The sequence below is a fragment of the Drosophila sulfurigaster genome, chromosome 3, assembly GCF_023558435.1.
Source record: "Drosophila sulfurigaster albostrigata strain 15112-1811.04 chromosome 3, ASM2355843v2, whole genome shotgun sequence".
Taxonomy (NCBI): domain Eukaryota; kingdom Metazoa; phylum Arthropoda; class Insecta; order Diptera; family Drosophilidae; genus Drosophila; species Drosophila sulfurigaster.
The window spans coordinates 1,915,926-1,931,419 of record NC_084883.1 but is presented as its reverse complement, the minus strand read 5'-3'; the positions used below and the strand labels follow the sequence as shown (position 1 = coordinate 1,931,419).

General features: G+C 45.1%; 1 protein-coding gene across 1 annotated transcript in view; it reads left to right on the top strand.

The window, feature by feature from the left end:
• LOC133840697 (zinc finger CCCH domain-containing protein 13) overlaps positions 1–12,011 on the top strand; it is a 33,538-nt gene extending 21,527 nt beyond the window's left edge. Inside the window, exons 3-9 of the mRNA XM_062272668.1 lie at positions 4,326–6,384; positions 6,437–7,028; positions 10,211–10,399; positions 10,453–10,610; positions 10,673–11,077; positions 11,138–11,456; positions 11,525–12,011. Coding sequence (XP_062128652.1) covers positions 4,326–6,384; positions 6,437–7,028; positions 10,211–10,399; positions 10,453–10,610; positions 10,673–11,077; positions 11,138–11,456; positions 11,525–11,710 — 3,908 coding nt within the window. The 3' untranslated portion in view covers positions 11,711–12,011. The remainder of the gene's footprint in view (positions 1–4,325; positions 6,385–6,436; positions 7,029–10,210; positions 10,400–10,452; positions 10,611–10,672; positions 11,078–11,137; positions 11,457–11,524) is intronic.
• The last annotated feature ends 3,483 nt before the right edge of the window (positions 12,012–15,494 follow it).

The window sequence follows — 15,494 nt, the reverse complement described above, 5'->3', positions numbered from 1 at the left end:
CCTAGGCTCGGCCCAATGAAATCGAAAGTGCGCAGGTTAATTGAAATGCCCGAAAGGCGCGCCGCACTCTGTTGTGGCATGCCGCAGTCGCAGTCGCAGTCGCAGTTACAATCGGAGTCGCAGTCGCAGTCGCAGCGGAACGACCATGAGCCTCAAGATCTTTGGCACTGGCATGCCACTGCCCATTTGCCTTTCGCGTCTCTTTTGCAATGTCGATTTTGGCCCCCAGTCAGTTCATTAGTGCTGCTCGCTTGAACTTAGACCAGTAGTGGCCACAGAATGCGGGTGGACAAGGCACAGAAGGGGGAATACGGGTGCTAGGGGACAGCCCTAATAGACTGCTATCTGCCACTTGACAGGTTGTGGGCGCTATTGATATGAATCATTTTGGACTTGCGGTTGCTCTTAATGTGGCATCCACATGCGAATTTTTGGCTAGTCTAAACTGATAATCTACCGTGACTTGCCAGAGAAAGTTGATATCAGGAAGTCGGAAGGGTTAATAGTACTTATTATATCAAGAAATTAAAATTGCGTGCAGCACTCAAAGAACATTGGCAGAATTCTTGCTAATGTTTACTTTTCTGAGATTCTCCGACTTTTATTGGAGACCAATAGAAAATGCAAATGGTTTTATGGGAAGTTAACATATTTTATTACTCGTTTTTACTTTCGAAGCTTTAGTCAACAATTTTACACCCACATCCACACCCAGCTACACATGATTCACTTTGTATTCCGGTAAATTGTGAGAATGAGTAACAGATAATTCTGCTGTAGACCAGGTATTCAACTTAATTTTCCTGGCTACTAGAACAGCTGTTTATAATATATTTTTATTTTCATAATTATTGTTATTAGGTCTGTCTAGAATCACACATTAATAAGATAATTATTTTGCAAAATTGTTGAAGTACTCAACATGAATTTCGAATACGCATCACTTAACATGTCGCATTTGGATGTGTAACAAATGTTTTTGTTACCCTGTCACACGACTTCTCAAGTGATGTGCTATTCTAATTGTGACAATAGTTTAAAAAACAAGCCTAAACGCATTGAATTACTCTCGAGCAAGTTTAGTGAGTAAATAAAAATTCCTTTCACGAAATATCTGTTAACCAAAAACTAGTGCAGGGAGAAGCTGCCAATGGGCTGCGAACGAGAGCAGTTTGTAACCTTTTTTGGTGAAGGCTGAAAAATTGGTTCAGATCAGATTAGATCAGTGTTATCGCAAGTACGCCGAAAAGAAATTGTGGTTGTTGTTGAATTTAACACAACCGAGAGACAGAGAGAGGGAGAGCGAGAGAGAGTGAGTCCCGAAGGCACTTTATGCTCATTGGAAGTCAATGGGGAAGCGTTCGAAGTCATTCGGCATGGGCATACAAATCATAGAGCCCGTTGGCCATGGTACGAATTCATTAAGTGGATCGATGATTAAATTAATGAATGCCTTTCAGCGCCTTTTGCGTGGTGTTGTTATTGTTGTTGTTGTTGTTACTCTTGCTTTTGGGCTCTCAACAAGCGATTCGCAATCAATCATAGCTGCACTCGTAGAAACCAGAGCGCAGAGCAGAGCAGAGTCGAAGCGAAGTCAGAGTCAGAGCAAATATCGGGGTAGAAGAAGAAGTCAGAGGCAGAGATCATTGTTAAGAGATCGCTGGGAATGCGGCAAGGCAAGAGCATTTACTGTTACTTGACATTGACTTCGGTTTCACTGGCAGCCGCGTGGCACAGGCGGCAACAACTGTCGCTTAGTTGCAATTTATGTTTTCCTGTTGCCTAAAAGCAGCCACCACCTTAAGCTAAGCACAGTGCAACAGCAACACAAACAACAACAACAACACAATGTGATGGGCATGCGATGCTCCTCGAGGTAACCACAACCTCGCATGTTGACTGGCAGCCGCGGCAACCCATCAAACCACATACACACTCATACGATATGCTAGTGTGTGAGTGTGTGTTGTGTGTGTGGTGCATAGCCACATTTTACCTTGACACATTTAGCTTGACAGTTGATCGCATATCATCATTTTGCCAAGCTGCAATCTCTGTTCGTAGTTCGCAGTTCGCAGGGGTAAAACAGGTAACCGGATAATCAGTGCTTCGATGGTGTGTTTGCTCTTGTTAAGCGCTTTATAAACAGTTACAATGATTTTAAAGAGATTTTTATCGAAATTTGTTGTATTAAATGCTCAGCTCAACAGACAAATGGCAGCCATAAAATCAGCTAATGATTCTATCAGTAAAGTAAAAGCAAAGTGAATAATTACAGGTCGATCGCAAATGTGAGCTGTAAACATGGCAGCTAAGTAGTAAAATTTCTAAATGGTTTAGTAAAATCGCAGTTGAATATCTTATTTAAAAAGGTTGTCAGATGTAGCTAAATCATAGAATTAAGTTATTATCTTTAGATAGATAGATTGTAAATAAATAAAGAATATCAAAAAAGATATAGCTTAAAACATTATTATTATTTATGTTTTTACTTACTTTTGAATAACTCTCAATCGATCAATGTATCCGATTTGTAACATAATTGCTATAATTGGCTTAATCCATCTTATAAATAAACGATTGTTCATTGAAAATTAAAAATTTTCTCACATATAAACCTTTTGATATTTAATAAAAAAAGAATAGAATACTCGCACTTGATAAAAAAAGAATAGAATAGTCACACTTCTATTCTTTTTTTTATTAAATTATTAAATATTAAATATCAAAAGACATTAAATTTAAAAAAAATTACAACTTTCTTAGGAAATTTATCATACAAGTGTGATAAATGATGTGAGAAGTGTAATAATCTTTACAACTCGAATTTTAAGTTTTTTTTCGATAGAACATAAAACGCGGTTGTGAAAACTGTGTGTGTATAATTTAACATAATAATTCACAAATGATACTCCCATTTAAAGTTTCTAATAACATATCTTGAGAAGAACAACCAGCACATCACAACATGTTGCTTTCACTAAGTGTTTCGATAGTTATTCGGGTCAATCAGCCAGCTTAAGCTTAAGCTTAGGCTTAGGCAACAACTTACATGCGGAGATAATGTCGCGGAATTGTATTTATGAATGTGTGTTGATTCTTAAGCTATTCTTAAGCTGCCCGTATGAATGGTGTTGCTTTAATGGATAGTGATAGCAATTTGACACACGCCACGCCCAGCTTGTCATTATTCATGCTATTCAAATAGCAAATATCGAATTAGTCAAAGACACTGATAGCTTTCATATAGCTTGTCTTTGAGGTGGGCGTGGCGACAGCTCCAACTGAACAGCTGAAGATGTGGCTGCCAGCGGCAGCAGTTGACAGTGATTGCCTCCGTCTGTGTGTGTGTATGCTGCGGCTCGTCAAGGTCAGTGCAATTTCCACGCATGTAAAACAAATGACTTAGGCAACAAACTTGCACGAGTGCCTGTCATTTGTATGCAAGTTTGTTTGTGTGTGTATGTGTGTGTGTCTGCAGCATGTTCTATCGCTTAACAAGTGCTGAGTGTCAAGATGCGTAATCTCGTGCGTACTGTGTTGTTGTGATTGCTCCCGTTCGGGGCGCGCTAGTTGACTTGATGAGCCGCCAAGAGCCGCAGCAACAACATCAGTCTTAGCAGCAGCTTCAGCAATAACAACAACAACTACAGAAACGAGAAACGCGCAAAATAACAAAAAAACAAAGAGTTGAAATAGCTATCACAGAACACGCACGTTTCTGCCGCTGTTGTGGTGTTCAGCTGGTCAGCAATCTTGTTTTGTTCATGATGATCGCTTTGGTTTGCTGCTTGAGATAGAGCGGCACGTTTTTTGTTTTCGGCGTATTAAATAATAATGATTATGAACAAGTGAGGAAGTGGATGAAGCATCTTTATGGTCATCGAATGGAAGTCGGTCTCTGCTAGCCGCTCTGCCGGTCCAACCGCCAGCAGCTAGCAGCCAGCTATATTGCTTGCCAAGTAGCGCCTCGTTCTTCACATTGGCTCAAGAGGCACTTGAATGGCCATTAGCGCTTACAGCGCCCGATTACAGACTACTACACGTTCCATAGAACGCGAACGTGGGCTAATGCAAAATCCATTGTGAGCAACACAATGAAAGAGACCAGCAGCATCTGGTCTGGGCTGATCCAGCTGCCTTATTTAGCGGCCAGCTGTTGCCAATTCACACTTTCAAGCGTCGGTCGAGTTTGTGGCAAAGATATTACATCATCGTTGGCTTTGGGTTCTCGGGTCAAGCGAGAGATGGTTAATGTGCTAATTGTCGTTACATGAATGCGAACTAGTTCTCTAATCTTTCTCTCTTTCTCGCTCTCTTTGCAGCTAAGCGTGCCAACGAACCGTCGGAATACGATTACGAGACGACAAATCTACAGCCTATCGCTGGCACATCACAAGGATATCATCAGCTGCCGCCGGATATTGATCCTGAGGACATACGCAAAGAAGCGGCACTAGTCATTGCTCAGGCAGGCCAGCATCAGAGCAAGGCGGCCAACGGCGATAATATACCCACATTCCGGGTCAAACAGAAGCGTCAGAGTGTGCCAACTGATTCGCAGCGATTTCATTCACTGCCAACGCGACGCAAGAAAGGCAAACCTGTGGCCCGCAGTGTCAGCGACGCAGCGGCAGCCAAGAAACCCACCAAGCGACCCTCGATCTTTGGACTGTTCAGTCGCAAGAGCGACACGAATGTCAATCAATTGGAGCGAGATCCACGCTTCGAAGACGGCGGCGGTCGACGTTTAGTGCGCAGCAAAAGTGATGTTGGCAGTGGCCACAAGGAGGCCAAGAGTAGAGTAAACGCCAAACGGAGCGAACCCAATCCGAGTGCTGCTAGCAAGCCACAGTTGACGCCTATTATTGAGCAAGCGCAGCGGGAGGATTACTTTGAGCAGGACTACTTCCGAGAGCGCGAGCGACGCAAGTCAGACGCTGTTACTGTGCGCGAGAAGCATGAGAGCGAGCAGGGTCTGACTGACCTGCTCACTCGGAGCCGTTCCAAGGCGGAGCTTGACGGACCGCTGCTACAGCAATCGACTGGCCCCTCAACGGGTCCCTCAATATCCGCAGGCATACGGGATCGCATCGAAACGCTCAAGTCCAAGTCCAGCGAGAATATGCATAGCTCACAGCAGCCCGCGGAGCGTTTGCCCCTTACCAAAGGACGCACAGTCAATGGCCTGGTGAAACGTCTGTCCATGGAGCGATTCTCACCGCAGCCGGCCATCATTAATCAGCCAGCCTTCTCCTACATCAGACCCAATGAGGGTATCACCTATGCTCAGCTCGATCATAGCGAAGAGCAACAGCGTGTCTCTGGCCGAGATTCACGCACTCCACAGCGGGACTTTGCGCCGGCAAGGCCGCCCAGAGCCACCGACAGACCGCTGCATAGTCCAGCTCAGGGCAGATATTCACCTATCCCGAATGGAGGAGGTGCAACAACTACACGACTTGGTAACTCCCATTCTCCTTCGCCCTGGCAGCAATTAAGTCCACGCAACCTGAGTGATGAGGATGAGGGACTGGGATTTGAGACCCGCAAAGTCTATTACGAGGACGAGTTTCCGCAACGCGAACGAGACCGCGACCGAGAAGTGGAGCGACAACGGGAACTGGAGATGGAGAGGGAAAGGGAGCGCGATAGAGAGCGGCGTTCAGAGCCGCCAATTGTGCCGGTCATAAGAAGCGTCAGTCCTTCGCCCTACCTCGATGAGCTGGGCTACAGGCGGGCCCAGTTGGAGAACCGCATACTGACTCGTCGATTCGGTGAGGTTAACACTTTAGAGCGACATCATCAGCATCAACGACAAGAGCCAGAGCGGATGCGCGAGTACTACAGCCCAGAGCGGGAGCGAGAACAGGAGAGGGAAAGGGAGCAGGCTACGGAGGAACGCTACCAGCATCATGCTGTGCATCAGACCTATTCTCCGGGTCGCTCACAGCCCGAAATGACCAATGGGGGCGGCACCACGCTGCCAAAGATGGAGAAAAGCTCGCGTTATCGCCATACCAAGTACTATGACGATGGTCATGGTGGCGTTAAGGAGACCTATGTGAGGGAGACACAGAAGGATGGACAAGTGCGCGAGTCACGGCATCGGGAGCGTCTCGGTTCTACGCCGCGTGATTATCATCCCGTGGAGTATCAGGAGCAGGAGCCGAAGAGCCTGGACTCTCAGCTGACTGGAACGGATCAGTACAGATCGTCACCAGAGTTGCGCAGTCAGGAACGCGGGCGACTCTCCCAGCAGCAGGACTACTGGCAGAGCAGCCTGAAGCGCGACAAGCTGCAGCAGCGCAGTTTCGACAAGGGTGATTCGGGCATTGAGAATGATTTTCGCAAGGAGTCCTTTAACGGCGATCTAACCACAAGGTAAGTTTCTGAGATCTTCCTCTTATAGTACCCGCTAATTGAATACTTGCAGATGGCGCAAGCGCACTGCCCTGGATGACATGAGGGCCAGTGAATCCTTTTTGCGCAAGGAGCGTCGCGAGAGTGCCCAGCAACAACAGCAGCTGGAGCAGCAGCGTCGCCAACGTCGTGAGCACAGCTACGTCTACCGAGAGCGTTCGATTGACGATGGGTCCCACTTTGATCCGCACCTGGACAAGTATCCGGTGTCGACCAGCACGTTGCGGCGACGGGAGCAGCATGGCCAGCAGAAGCAGAACGAGGACTCGAGCACATTGAAACGTAACAAGAAGCTGGGTGGCTTCGAAAAGGTGAAACAGCTGTTTACGGGTTCGGCAACCGGCAGCCATGGCGGCAGCGGTCGCAGCAGCGCCAGCAATGTGTCTAGCAGCAAAAAGGATACGCAGTCCTCACGCCTCACCAATGGCAATAGCAGCACCTTAAGTCGACGCGACAAGGACAAGGATAAAGTAAAGGAGAAGGAGCAGGAGCGTGAGAGGGAGAAGGATAAGACCAAGGAGCGCTACATGGTCCGGGAGGAGGAGATGCGTTCACGCTATCGCGAGCACCACGCACTGACCGAAGACACCTCACGCGAACCAAAGGTAAGCACACTTCCAGTCCCAGCTTAATGCTCAATTGATGGTAGTTCAGTGACCCCGACGCGTCCCCACATCTACTCCAAGAGGTGGGTCAGCCCCCGTGCTTCAGCTTAGAGTCGTAGATTTTGGTCATGGGCCGCCCCTTATTAATTTCGTATTAATCAAGACTTGGGGCGATCCGTCTCTATCTCTCTCTCTCTCTCTATGTCTCTATGTCGCTTTGAGCATGGCATCGTCATCGCCCACAACTCTTGTTTGACGTGCGAATTTTGCAATTTTTAAACTCCCAATCTAAAGGATAGTCAATATTCTAGCAGATTCATATGTTAAATTCATAAATTTGAGATGTCTGATTCGATGTCCATAATCCTGATTAATTTTAGGGACTTTTAAACAGGTAATAATATTCACAGATCACTTAATAACTGATCGTACCGCTGAAAACTACAATTTGTTGTATGCCTTGGGTATTTCATAGCCACACATATTTGTAGAGTTCTTGTTTCTGTTGCTTTTTCCTCTGCTATTCAAGCAATTCTATTTGTGCGAATCTATTTCTAAGGCGCCTACTTCCTGCTCACTGCCACTCACAGTGGCCAAGTGGGCGTTCAGGCCGTGCCGAAAATGGTGCAGCAACAAGACGTCATGTCGTCATGTCGGTCTCGGCCACTTAGAGAAACGTCTCGGAGAGCGCGCTACGTCAAATCGAATCAGAGGAAATATGTTCTCGAGTATGCTCGACTAAAAGATATTCTGTAGATAAGAAAGACAACTTGGAAGTTTAAGTAACTATCTTGGAATAATGGCTTCTGCAAGTTTTGGCCCCCTCACGTTCTTTAGCCTATGACATTACTTTTTATACTTCAAAAAAGTTATATTTGGATTAAAAGCTGTCGAAAGCAAGCATATTTGACCCTGCTTTTATATAGAAATTTATTATCGGAAATATAAGTCAATAACAGTCTTAAGCTATTTGGATAAACTCAATTACAAGAGAAATGTTACGCGTATAGCCTGGTAATGAAATTTTCTCTATTTAGGGAATTGCATCATGAGTTATTTCAATATTATATATCTTCCCTCTCTGGTACATTTTATGGAACCATCTTTCTGGCTATATGCGCATACCCCAGTGCACAATTAACTTGTTTGCAGGGTATTAAAATCAAGACGTTGCCGTCATAAAGAATGCTTGAAATAGTGTTTAAACAATAAAGCGACGGCGTTGGCCAAATAGAGTTGCAAATTCAAGTTGGAAACGATTCGGATTCAGCGCGGCGGCGATTCAACGAGGCAGCGACGAGGCGTCGAGGTTGAACGTTTAAGCTAGAACAAAAGCAGCAGGGAGCAGCGAGCAAAGGGGGAAAGAGCAACAAGCAACAAACGAAACCCACGCAACTAGCTGTCAGTGAGACAGTTTGTCAGTTTGTCAGACTGTTAGACTGTCAGTTTGTCAGTCTGTCAATGTGACAGCTTGTCTATTTGCTTGCTGTCTCTCTGTTTGTCTGCTCGAAAATTAGGAAAGCTGACAGCAAAAGAGGACAAACCCAAAGCAAACAACGCGTTGCATTGCGTTGCCCGTTCAACGGGGCGTATGTGAAATTGATTAAAACACAGTGCACTGCGATTTTTTTGGGCTACTGTGCCGAGGTGGCACAAAGCACGTTGCGCAATGCAAAAGCAGCAGCAGTAGCAGCAGCAACTAATTTGCAATGCTTGAGCGGATTTGTAGGCTTACTCGCTGGGCTTGCTAACTTTGTTGGCTGAGACCTTGGCTGCAGCAAGAGGATGTGTGGCATCATCAGTCCGACAGCGGATTGTTCTAAGCGGATGTTGTTGCAACAAAACACTCACACACACACAGATCATGCCTCAGTCTGTGGGTATAGGAGAATTAGCTGCTTTATGTTTACCTCACTGATTTCGCAGTGATTCCTTCGCAATTTCAAACCGAATTCCGTCCTGCAGGAGCATTGTTCTCGACTGCAACTTGTGCGGGGGCGAGGCGTCAATTCGATTGTGGCTTATTGAAAGGTGTGTCCCAAGTGCGTGCGTGTGTGTGTTTGTGTTTGGACCGTTGTCAAAATGCTTTGCGTGCTGATCAAAGTTTCGAGCGGTCTTCTTGGTGTGGTAAACGATTTGGACAATATGCGGCCATTATTCATGCTCATGCCCGATGGCCATAAAAAAAATACAAGACGCCCGAAATCGCCCAATAAAATACAAATAAAAATAAAAATCGTAAAAAAATTGAACGAAATCAAGAGAAAAAACATCAAATGAAGCAAAAAGAAATGTTTCAGAGAAGCATAAAGTGCTTGGCATTCATTTGCGAAGATTCTACATGGCCAAAAAGCAAAACCCAAATGCGAGAAGCAAAATGCCAAAACGAAAAACAGAGAGAACAAATTGTGTTGCGCCAATAATGTTGTTGGCTAATTTATGGCCGCTGCTTTGGCCATAAACTAAAACTTAAGGCGGCCCCAAAGCGGCGATATTTGAATATTTAATTATATTTGGTGGGTGCGTAATCGTCAAATTGTTTCCACTTTGGCATCGTTTTGTGGGGCCTGTTTGACATTCCATTTGCCAAGCTGCTGCTAGTGAGCGAAGGAGAACAAATACAAATACGAATACGAATACAAATCGAAATAGTTAAGATAAATACGTATACATTGAGGGCAGACTCACATTGGCATAGGCCAGCCTAATACGTACTCTAATATCAACCACAAGTGGGCCAAAGTCTCATTGGGCCCAAAAGCGAGCGAATTCTCGAACTCTCAGTCGCAGTCGCAGTCGTAGTCGCAATCGCATTCGCAAATGGCAAAAACAAGTTTGTTTGCAACGTTAGCTCAAATTGTTATTGTTGTTAGGTTGTTGCGCCCCCACAGAGCCACAGTCAGAGACTGAGACTGAGGTTGAGACTGAGGCTGAGGCTGACGCTAGGTTGTGCCACACAGCCACTCATTAGACAGGCATGAGTTGTGGCAAGGCTCGTGCAAAGGCCACCTGCCCCACATTGCTGGCGTCAACAAGCAACCTGTTGCTGTTGCTGCTGCCGTTGCCGTTGCCGCTGCCACTTGTGCAATGTTGTGTTTTTTGGCTGAACCTTTGACCTCTTTTAGGCCAGCGACGTGAGCGAGACTAAACCAAATTCTCAATTTGCAATCACAACACAACAGACAATGGACATCTCAATGCGACGCCGGCTATCCACACCGAAAGCTAGTCCGCTGCTGCTCAAGCGCGGCGCCACAGACAAGGCATTGAAGAAGACCAAGGAAACTGCCACCTCGACGCCAGTCAAAGCCGAGAAGACCAGTTGGTTCAAGTCGCTGGATCGCCGTGCCAAGAGCAATCCCAAGGAGCAGGTAAGACATTATACAAATTTCAAATATCAATTGTTGACTTATTCTTTCTGCAGCTAAATGTGTCGGTCAATGGACACAGCGAGGCCACCTCGAGTCTGAAGCGCAGCAAACGCAATGCTGTCGCTGCGCCAGCCAAGAACTTGCGCTTCTTTGGCGACACGGACTTGGACTCGAATCCGCCCACAATATCCAAGGCCACCAGCATGCCCAGGTGAGTGTTGCAAGCAACTCTCAATCGACAAGCAATTGAATTCATTTTATTTTAATGCACAGACGTCGCCCGCTGCTGGCGCACTCTAAGCACTCCCAGAGTGCTTACAACTTGGACCGCAGTCCGCCGCCACCGTCGCGTGACTATCGCCACAGTCTGTCGGGTCAGGTGGCGACCACAGCGCGACAGCGTGCCAGCTCCATGCAGCACTTGGAGCCAGGAAGCGATGAGGTCGACTTCCGCAAGAGGCGCCACTACTCGCGATCGCGCGAGCTGCAGGACATCTCCGAGAGCGGTTCGGAGCCGGAGCCAGCGGAGCGACACAAGCGCGGCAATGCGCAGCGTGCCATGTCGCTGGAGCGTTCGGCGGATATGCCGCAACGCTTTGAGAATCGGCCGCTGCTGGGACCCCCAAAGCCAGCGCGCAGTGCGGATCGTCGTGGTCTGGTTGAGGGTGGCTTTGGCAAGTGAGTGAAAGCAAAAACTGTTTCGTTGAGGATCCAGCTAACTCTTTGCTGCGTTTACAGGGAACGGGAACGCTATCCGGCTGAGAGCTCGGGCACCGAGGGCGAGTCTAGCCTGCATAGTCAGCGGAGCGTGGTCTATCTGCATGCCACTACAGTGGGCGACATTCCACAGCCATACAATCTGCGTCGTCGCTCCATGTCGCGGGACGATGTGCGCCGGGGCGGAGGAGGAGCGACGCCAGGATCTGCCATGGGCAAACCGCCGTTGCAGCCAATGACGCGCACCGTGTCGCGTTCAGTGTCCATGCTGGCGCCCTGGAAGCCCAAGCACATCAGCGAGGGCTACGAGATCAACTACTCCCAAGAGCAGAACAAGCGCGTGAGTACAAAATCCTGAATCATGAATCCAATATCACATTCATAAGGTTGTGTTTTGTTAACCCTTAGATCTCCACGCTGCCACGAAAACCGCCACCGCATAATGGAGCCACCAGTGCCAGCACCTTGAGCAGAATCAATCGCAAAAACGAGGTGCCAACGAGGCGACAAAATGGTTACCACATTGATGAGCGTCCTCCTCCTTCCCGCTCGCTGTTGTCCACATCGAATTTACGCAGCGCGAAGACAAAGTGAGGGACACGAGACAAAAGACAGATGGAGTGAGAGGGAAAGAGAGGGAAGAGGGGCTGGTGCTCTGCTGTTAATATTTAACTATTCCTAGTTGCTAATCGTAATCAATCCGAATCGAAACATATTTCTAATCAACGCAAATCCGCTGACACTTAAGCTGCAGTCTGACAATGGGCTGAGTGGAAATTCGGCCCAGCCAAAAGCGGTACTTAGTTTTATAGGGACTCTTAACCTTTGTTGCAATTCTCGTCATATTGTAAATGTGAAATGTACGTATTTTAATAAAATCACAACTCTTAACTTATCTACTTAGCTGTGTTGTCAACCTATTAGTTGGGTTTCGTTTCGCTTCGCTACTCAAACTCTAGCTGAGTTTCTGGACTCTCAAACTGCGGCTGAGTAACTAAATATTAAAACTGTAGCTGAGACATAAGTATGTATGTGACTCCTTTTGTTACTCTTATATTATGGCTTTAAAACTGTTAAAGGCTTTGCTGAATAGTCATATTTTAATGAAATTCGCTCTTATATGAATGACAAAGAACAGACTCAAGTTAGATGACGAATTAACAACAAAGTTTGGACTCTAAAAATAGTCATTGAACAATGCAGAAGTCGATGATCTAAATTTTTCGACCTATTTTTTGCTTAGTGTGGACACAATACATCTCAGACTGTAGTTAAGCTGCATCACAGTACTATTGAAACTGTGTTTACAATTTTTGACGCATTGGTCGTTGAGTTGCACATTCAATGATTCTAAAACTGTAGTGAATGCACAAACCGAGCATCTAAAACTGACCGATGCCCAATTTTGTTTTTTCCAACACCATTTGTTTTATTGGCAAGGCAGACAACCCAAATGGCAGCGGCAGTGCCAAAATGCAGATGCAACACAACAAAAAACCAACAAATAAATGATTTCTTTACGCAACTAATAAATTATTTGCAGCTCTTGCGCCAGTCACCGAGTCTCGCCTTGGCTGCAGCTTCAGTTTTAGCCAATGCGTCGCAGTCGCGTCGTATCCCCGCCCTCTTCTTGGCCAAAAGAAACGCATTTCCGTTAGCAGCTTTCAACATGCTCCAACAAACGTTGCTCTCGACATCAACGCTGCATTTTCAAGGATAATTGCGAAAAAATACAGATGCAGAGAAGTTTTGCTTTAAAACGCTTCGACTTCAGTTGAGGCAACTGAGGAAGTAGCTGCGGCCGTGGTATTTCAAAGTTCAGCAATAAATTTATAACTCTGCTTCGGGCATTTGTTCTAGCACCCTTTCCGTCGTCCTCCCCCGCAAGCACCCGCTTGCAACACACTTTGAATTCGTAGACAGGAGTTGAAGTTAGGCGAAAATATGCAAAAAAAAAGAGAAAAACGAAAAAAGAAGAACTTTCAGAAACAACAACAAGAAAACAATAATGAAAAAAGAGTTAGAATACTTTCTTTGAGCTAAGAAGATTTATATGTATTCCACGCCTGACACTTTCCCCCGCTGCTCATGTGCCCTTGCAGATAGCGGGGATAATAAGTAAATGGAATTTGTGTTAATTCGTTTGCAATTGAGCTTAATCAACACCTGCAACACGGAGGGGGGTGACTGCCACGCCCCATTGGCACCTACCCAGCGTTGACATAATACATATCCTTACACGCACAATGTCCCTTTTTTATTGCTCCGGGAAGACAATCAGTCATCTCGCAGGTGCAGCTATTAATTAATTTCAGCCGTGACATGGGTGCAGCACCTGAAGCCAGCACGAGTGTGTAACTAGGCCAGAGGGGGGGTGGGGTCAGAGGTCAGTGAGCATGGTATACAATTATCCTAAGTAATGGAATCCACGGCATGACACACTATAATATTGCATGGTGCAGCTCAATCAAGCGGATCAAGTGAACAGCATGCAAGAAAAGTGATTAACAGATCGCAGCCATCGATTCGATGCATTCAAATGCACTCAAACTAATCGAATTGAATGTGAATGTGCCGAATGCCGTATGCCGAATGCCGAATACAGAATGCAGAATGCAAATGCGATGCAGTTGAGTTGAATCATGCATTCACTGGTTGAGGGCACATGTTGCATATATATATTTTATTTATGCAACGCTAACGTCAAAAGGAATGTCACTCAATCGATTAAAACTAGATAAAAGCCAAGATTGCTTGACTATACGCTACCCTATATCAGATGCATTATTACATAAGTATCATTGTTATTTGTTGTACACAATGCTTAAAGCACGCACTCTCAAAATATCTGCAATCTCTGGCATGTCTGGATTGCATGTAAAGGCAGGGGGAGGCGGACAATTAACATTTCTCTTCCATTTGCTTGTCAATGAAATGTATTGAATGTCCTTCTCCCTCTTTTCCCCATTCTAAAGTCAAGCCAGAAATAGAATGTGTGCGTATGAGTCTCTCTTTAGATAGATTTCGAGCTGTGAGTTTGCTATGCTTGCCACGTAATTGAAACTCTTGATTTTTCCAATTAATTAAATGGCTTTGTCATGCGCTCAAACTGAAGCAAGAGACGAAGCAAAGCTGGAAGCAGAGAGCGGCAACTGCAGCGTAATGAGGCGGCTTGATTTGGCAATGAGTGGTGATTTTAATTAGCTGCATTCACTCGAATTTATATGAACACCTTTCACATAAACCAACACACACAGTTACTGAGCTTGGCTTGAATGCAATTATTGAATGATTTTTATCGAAACATTTTAAATGTAATATAATGTAATAACTATAATGGCAATAAGAATAATAATAAATGCACTCGATTGGCTTTTTGTATGCTCTGAAAATGGCGCTTTGGGGCAAAAAGCAGACGCGTCCGTTAGCCCGTCAATAATCGATGTGCGCAAATATGCAAATTGCAATATTAACAACAAATATTAAAGTATTTGTCTTGCATTATGATTTATTGTCGGCTGTCGAAATGCATTACTAAATAACAACAACAGCAGATGCAATAGCAGCACAAAAAATGCAACTGGCAATTTCCAATAATAAAATGCATTCTTATTTAGCCTGCAGAAACAGAAACTGAAACAGGAGCAGAAGCAGTTTGCTGTGGTGAAAGCGGTGGCTGTGGCAGCCAATTTACAACTCTTTATATTTCAATTTATGGCTTTAAATTTGTCCAGCATATAATGCTGACAATTACGGATTAAGTATGTCAATAACTGGCACATTGACAAATTGCCAAAGCGACGGACAAATTGGTCCAGGTATCATATGACAATCCCATCCACTATCTCCCTCTTTCACAACATCCCTGGTAATTAAAAGCTGCAATGCATTTTAGCCAGGATTAATGTATCCGACACTCGGAAAACAAATGGCCCAAACAACGACAACGACAACAACAACAAGAGGTTCTAAGCAAGTCTCTCATCGAGAATGACCGATTACGAATGTGGTCAAGTCAAGCAGGATGCGAATGGACTCAGTATATTTACATACAAAGCTACTATCTATATACTATCTATATATTATTATAATAATTTCAATTTGGTTTGTGCACATTTCAATGCAAATATTTGGCTTGCATTTGCATAAATTGCTTTTCAACTCTTGCAGTCGATGTTGAAATGTGTAAATAATTAATTTTTGCAAATTTAGTTACAACGCAACACTCAAGGCAACGTGCAAAGTGATTGAACAAGTGGATATACGCATACAATTTAAATTGCAAGACTCTATTAAAGTTGAGTATTTATACTGGATAAAACTATACTTTGAATTTCAATGTGTTCAAATTTGTTTGTAACACACAATCAGCCAGTAT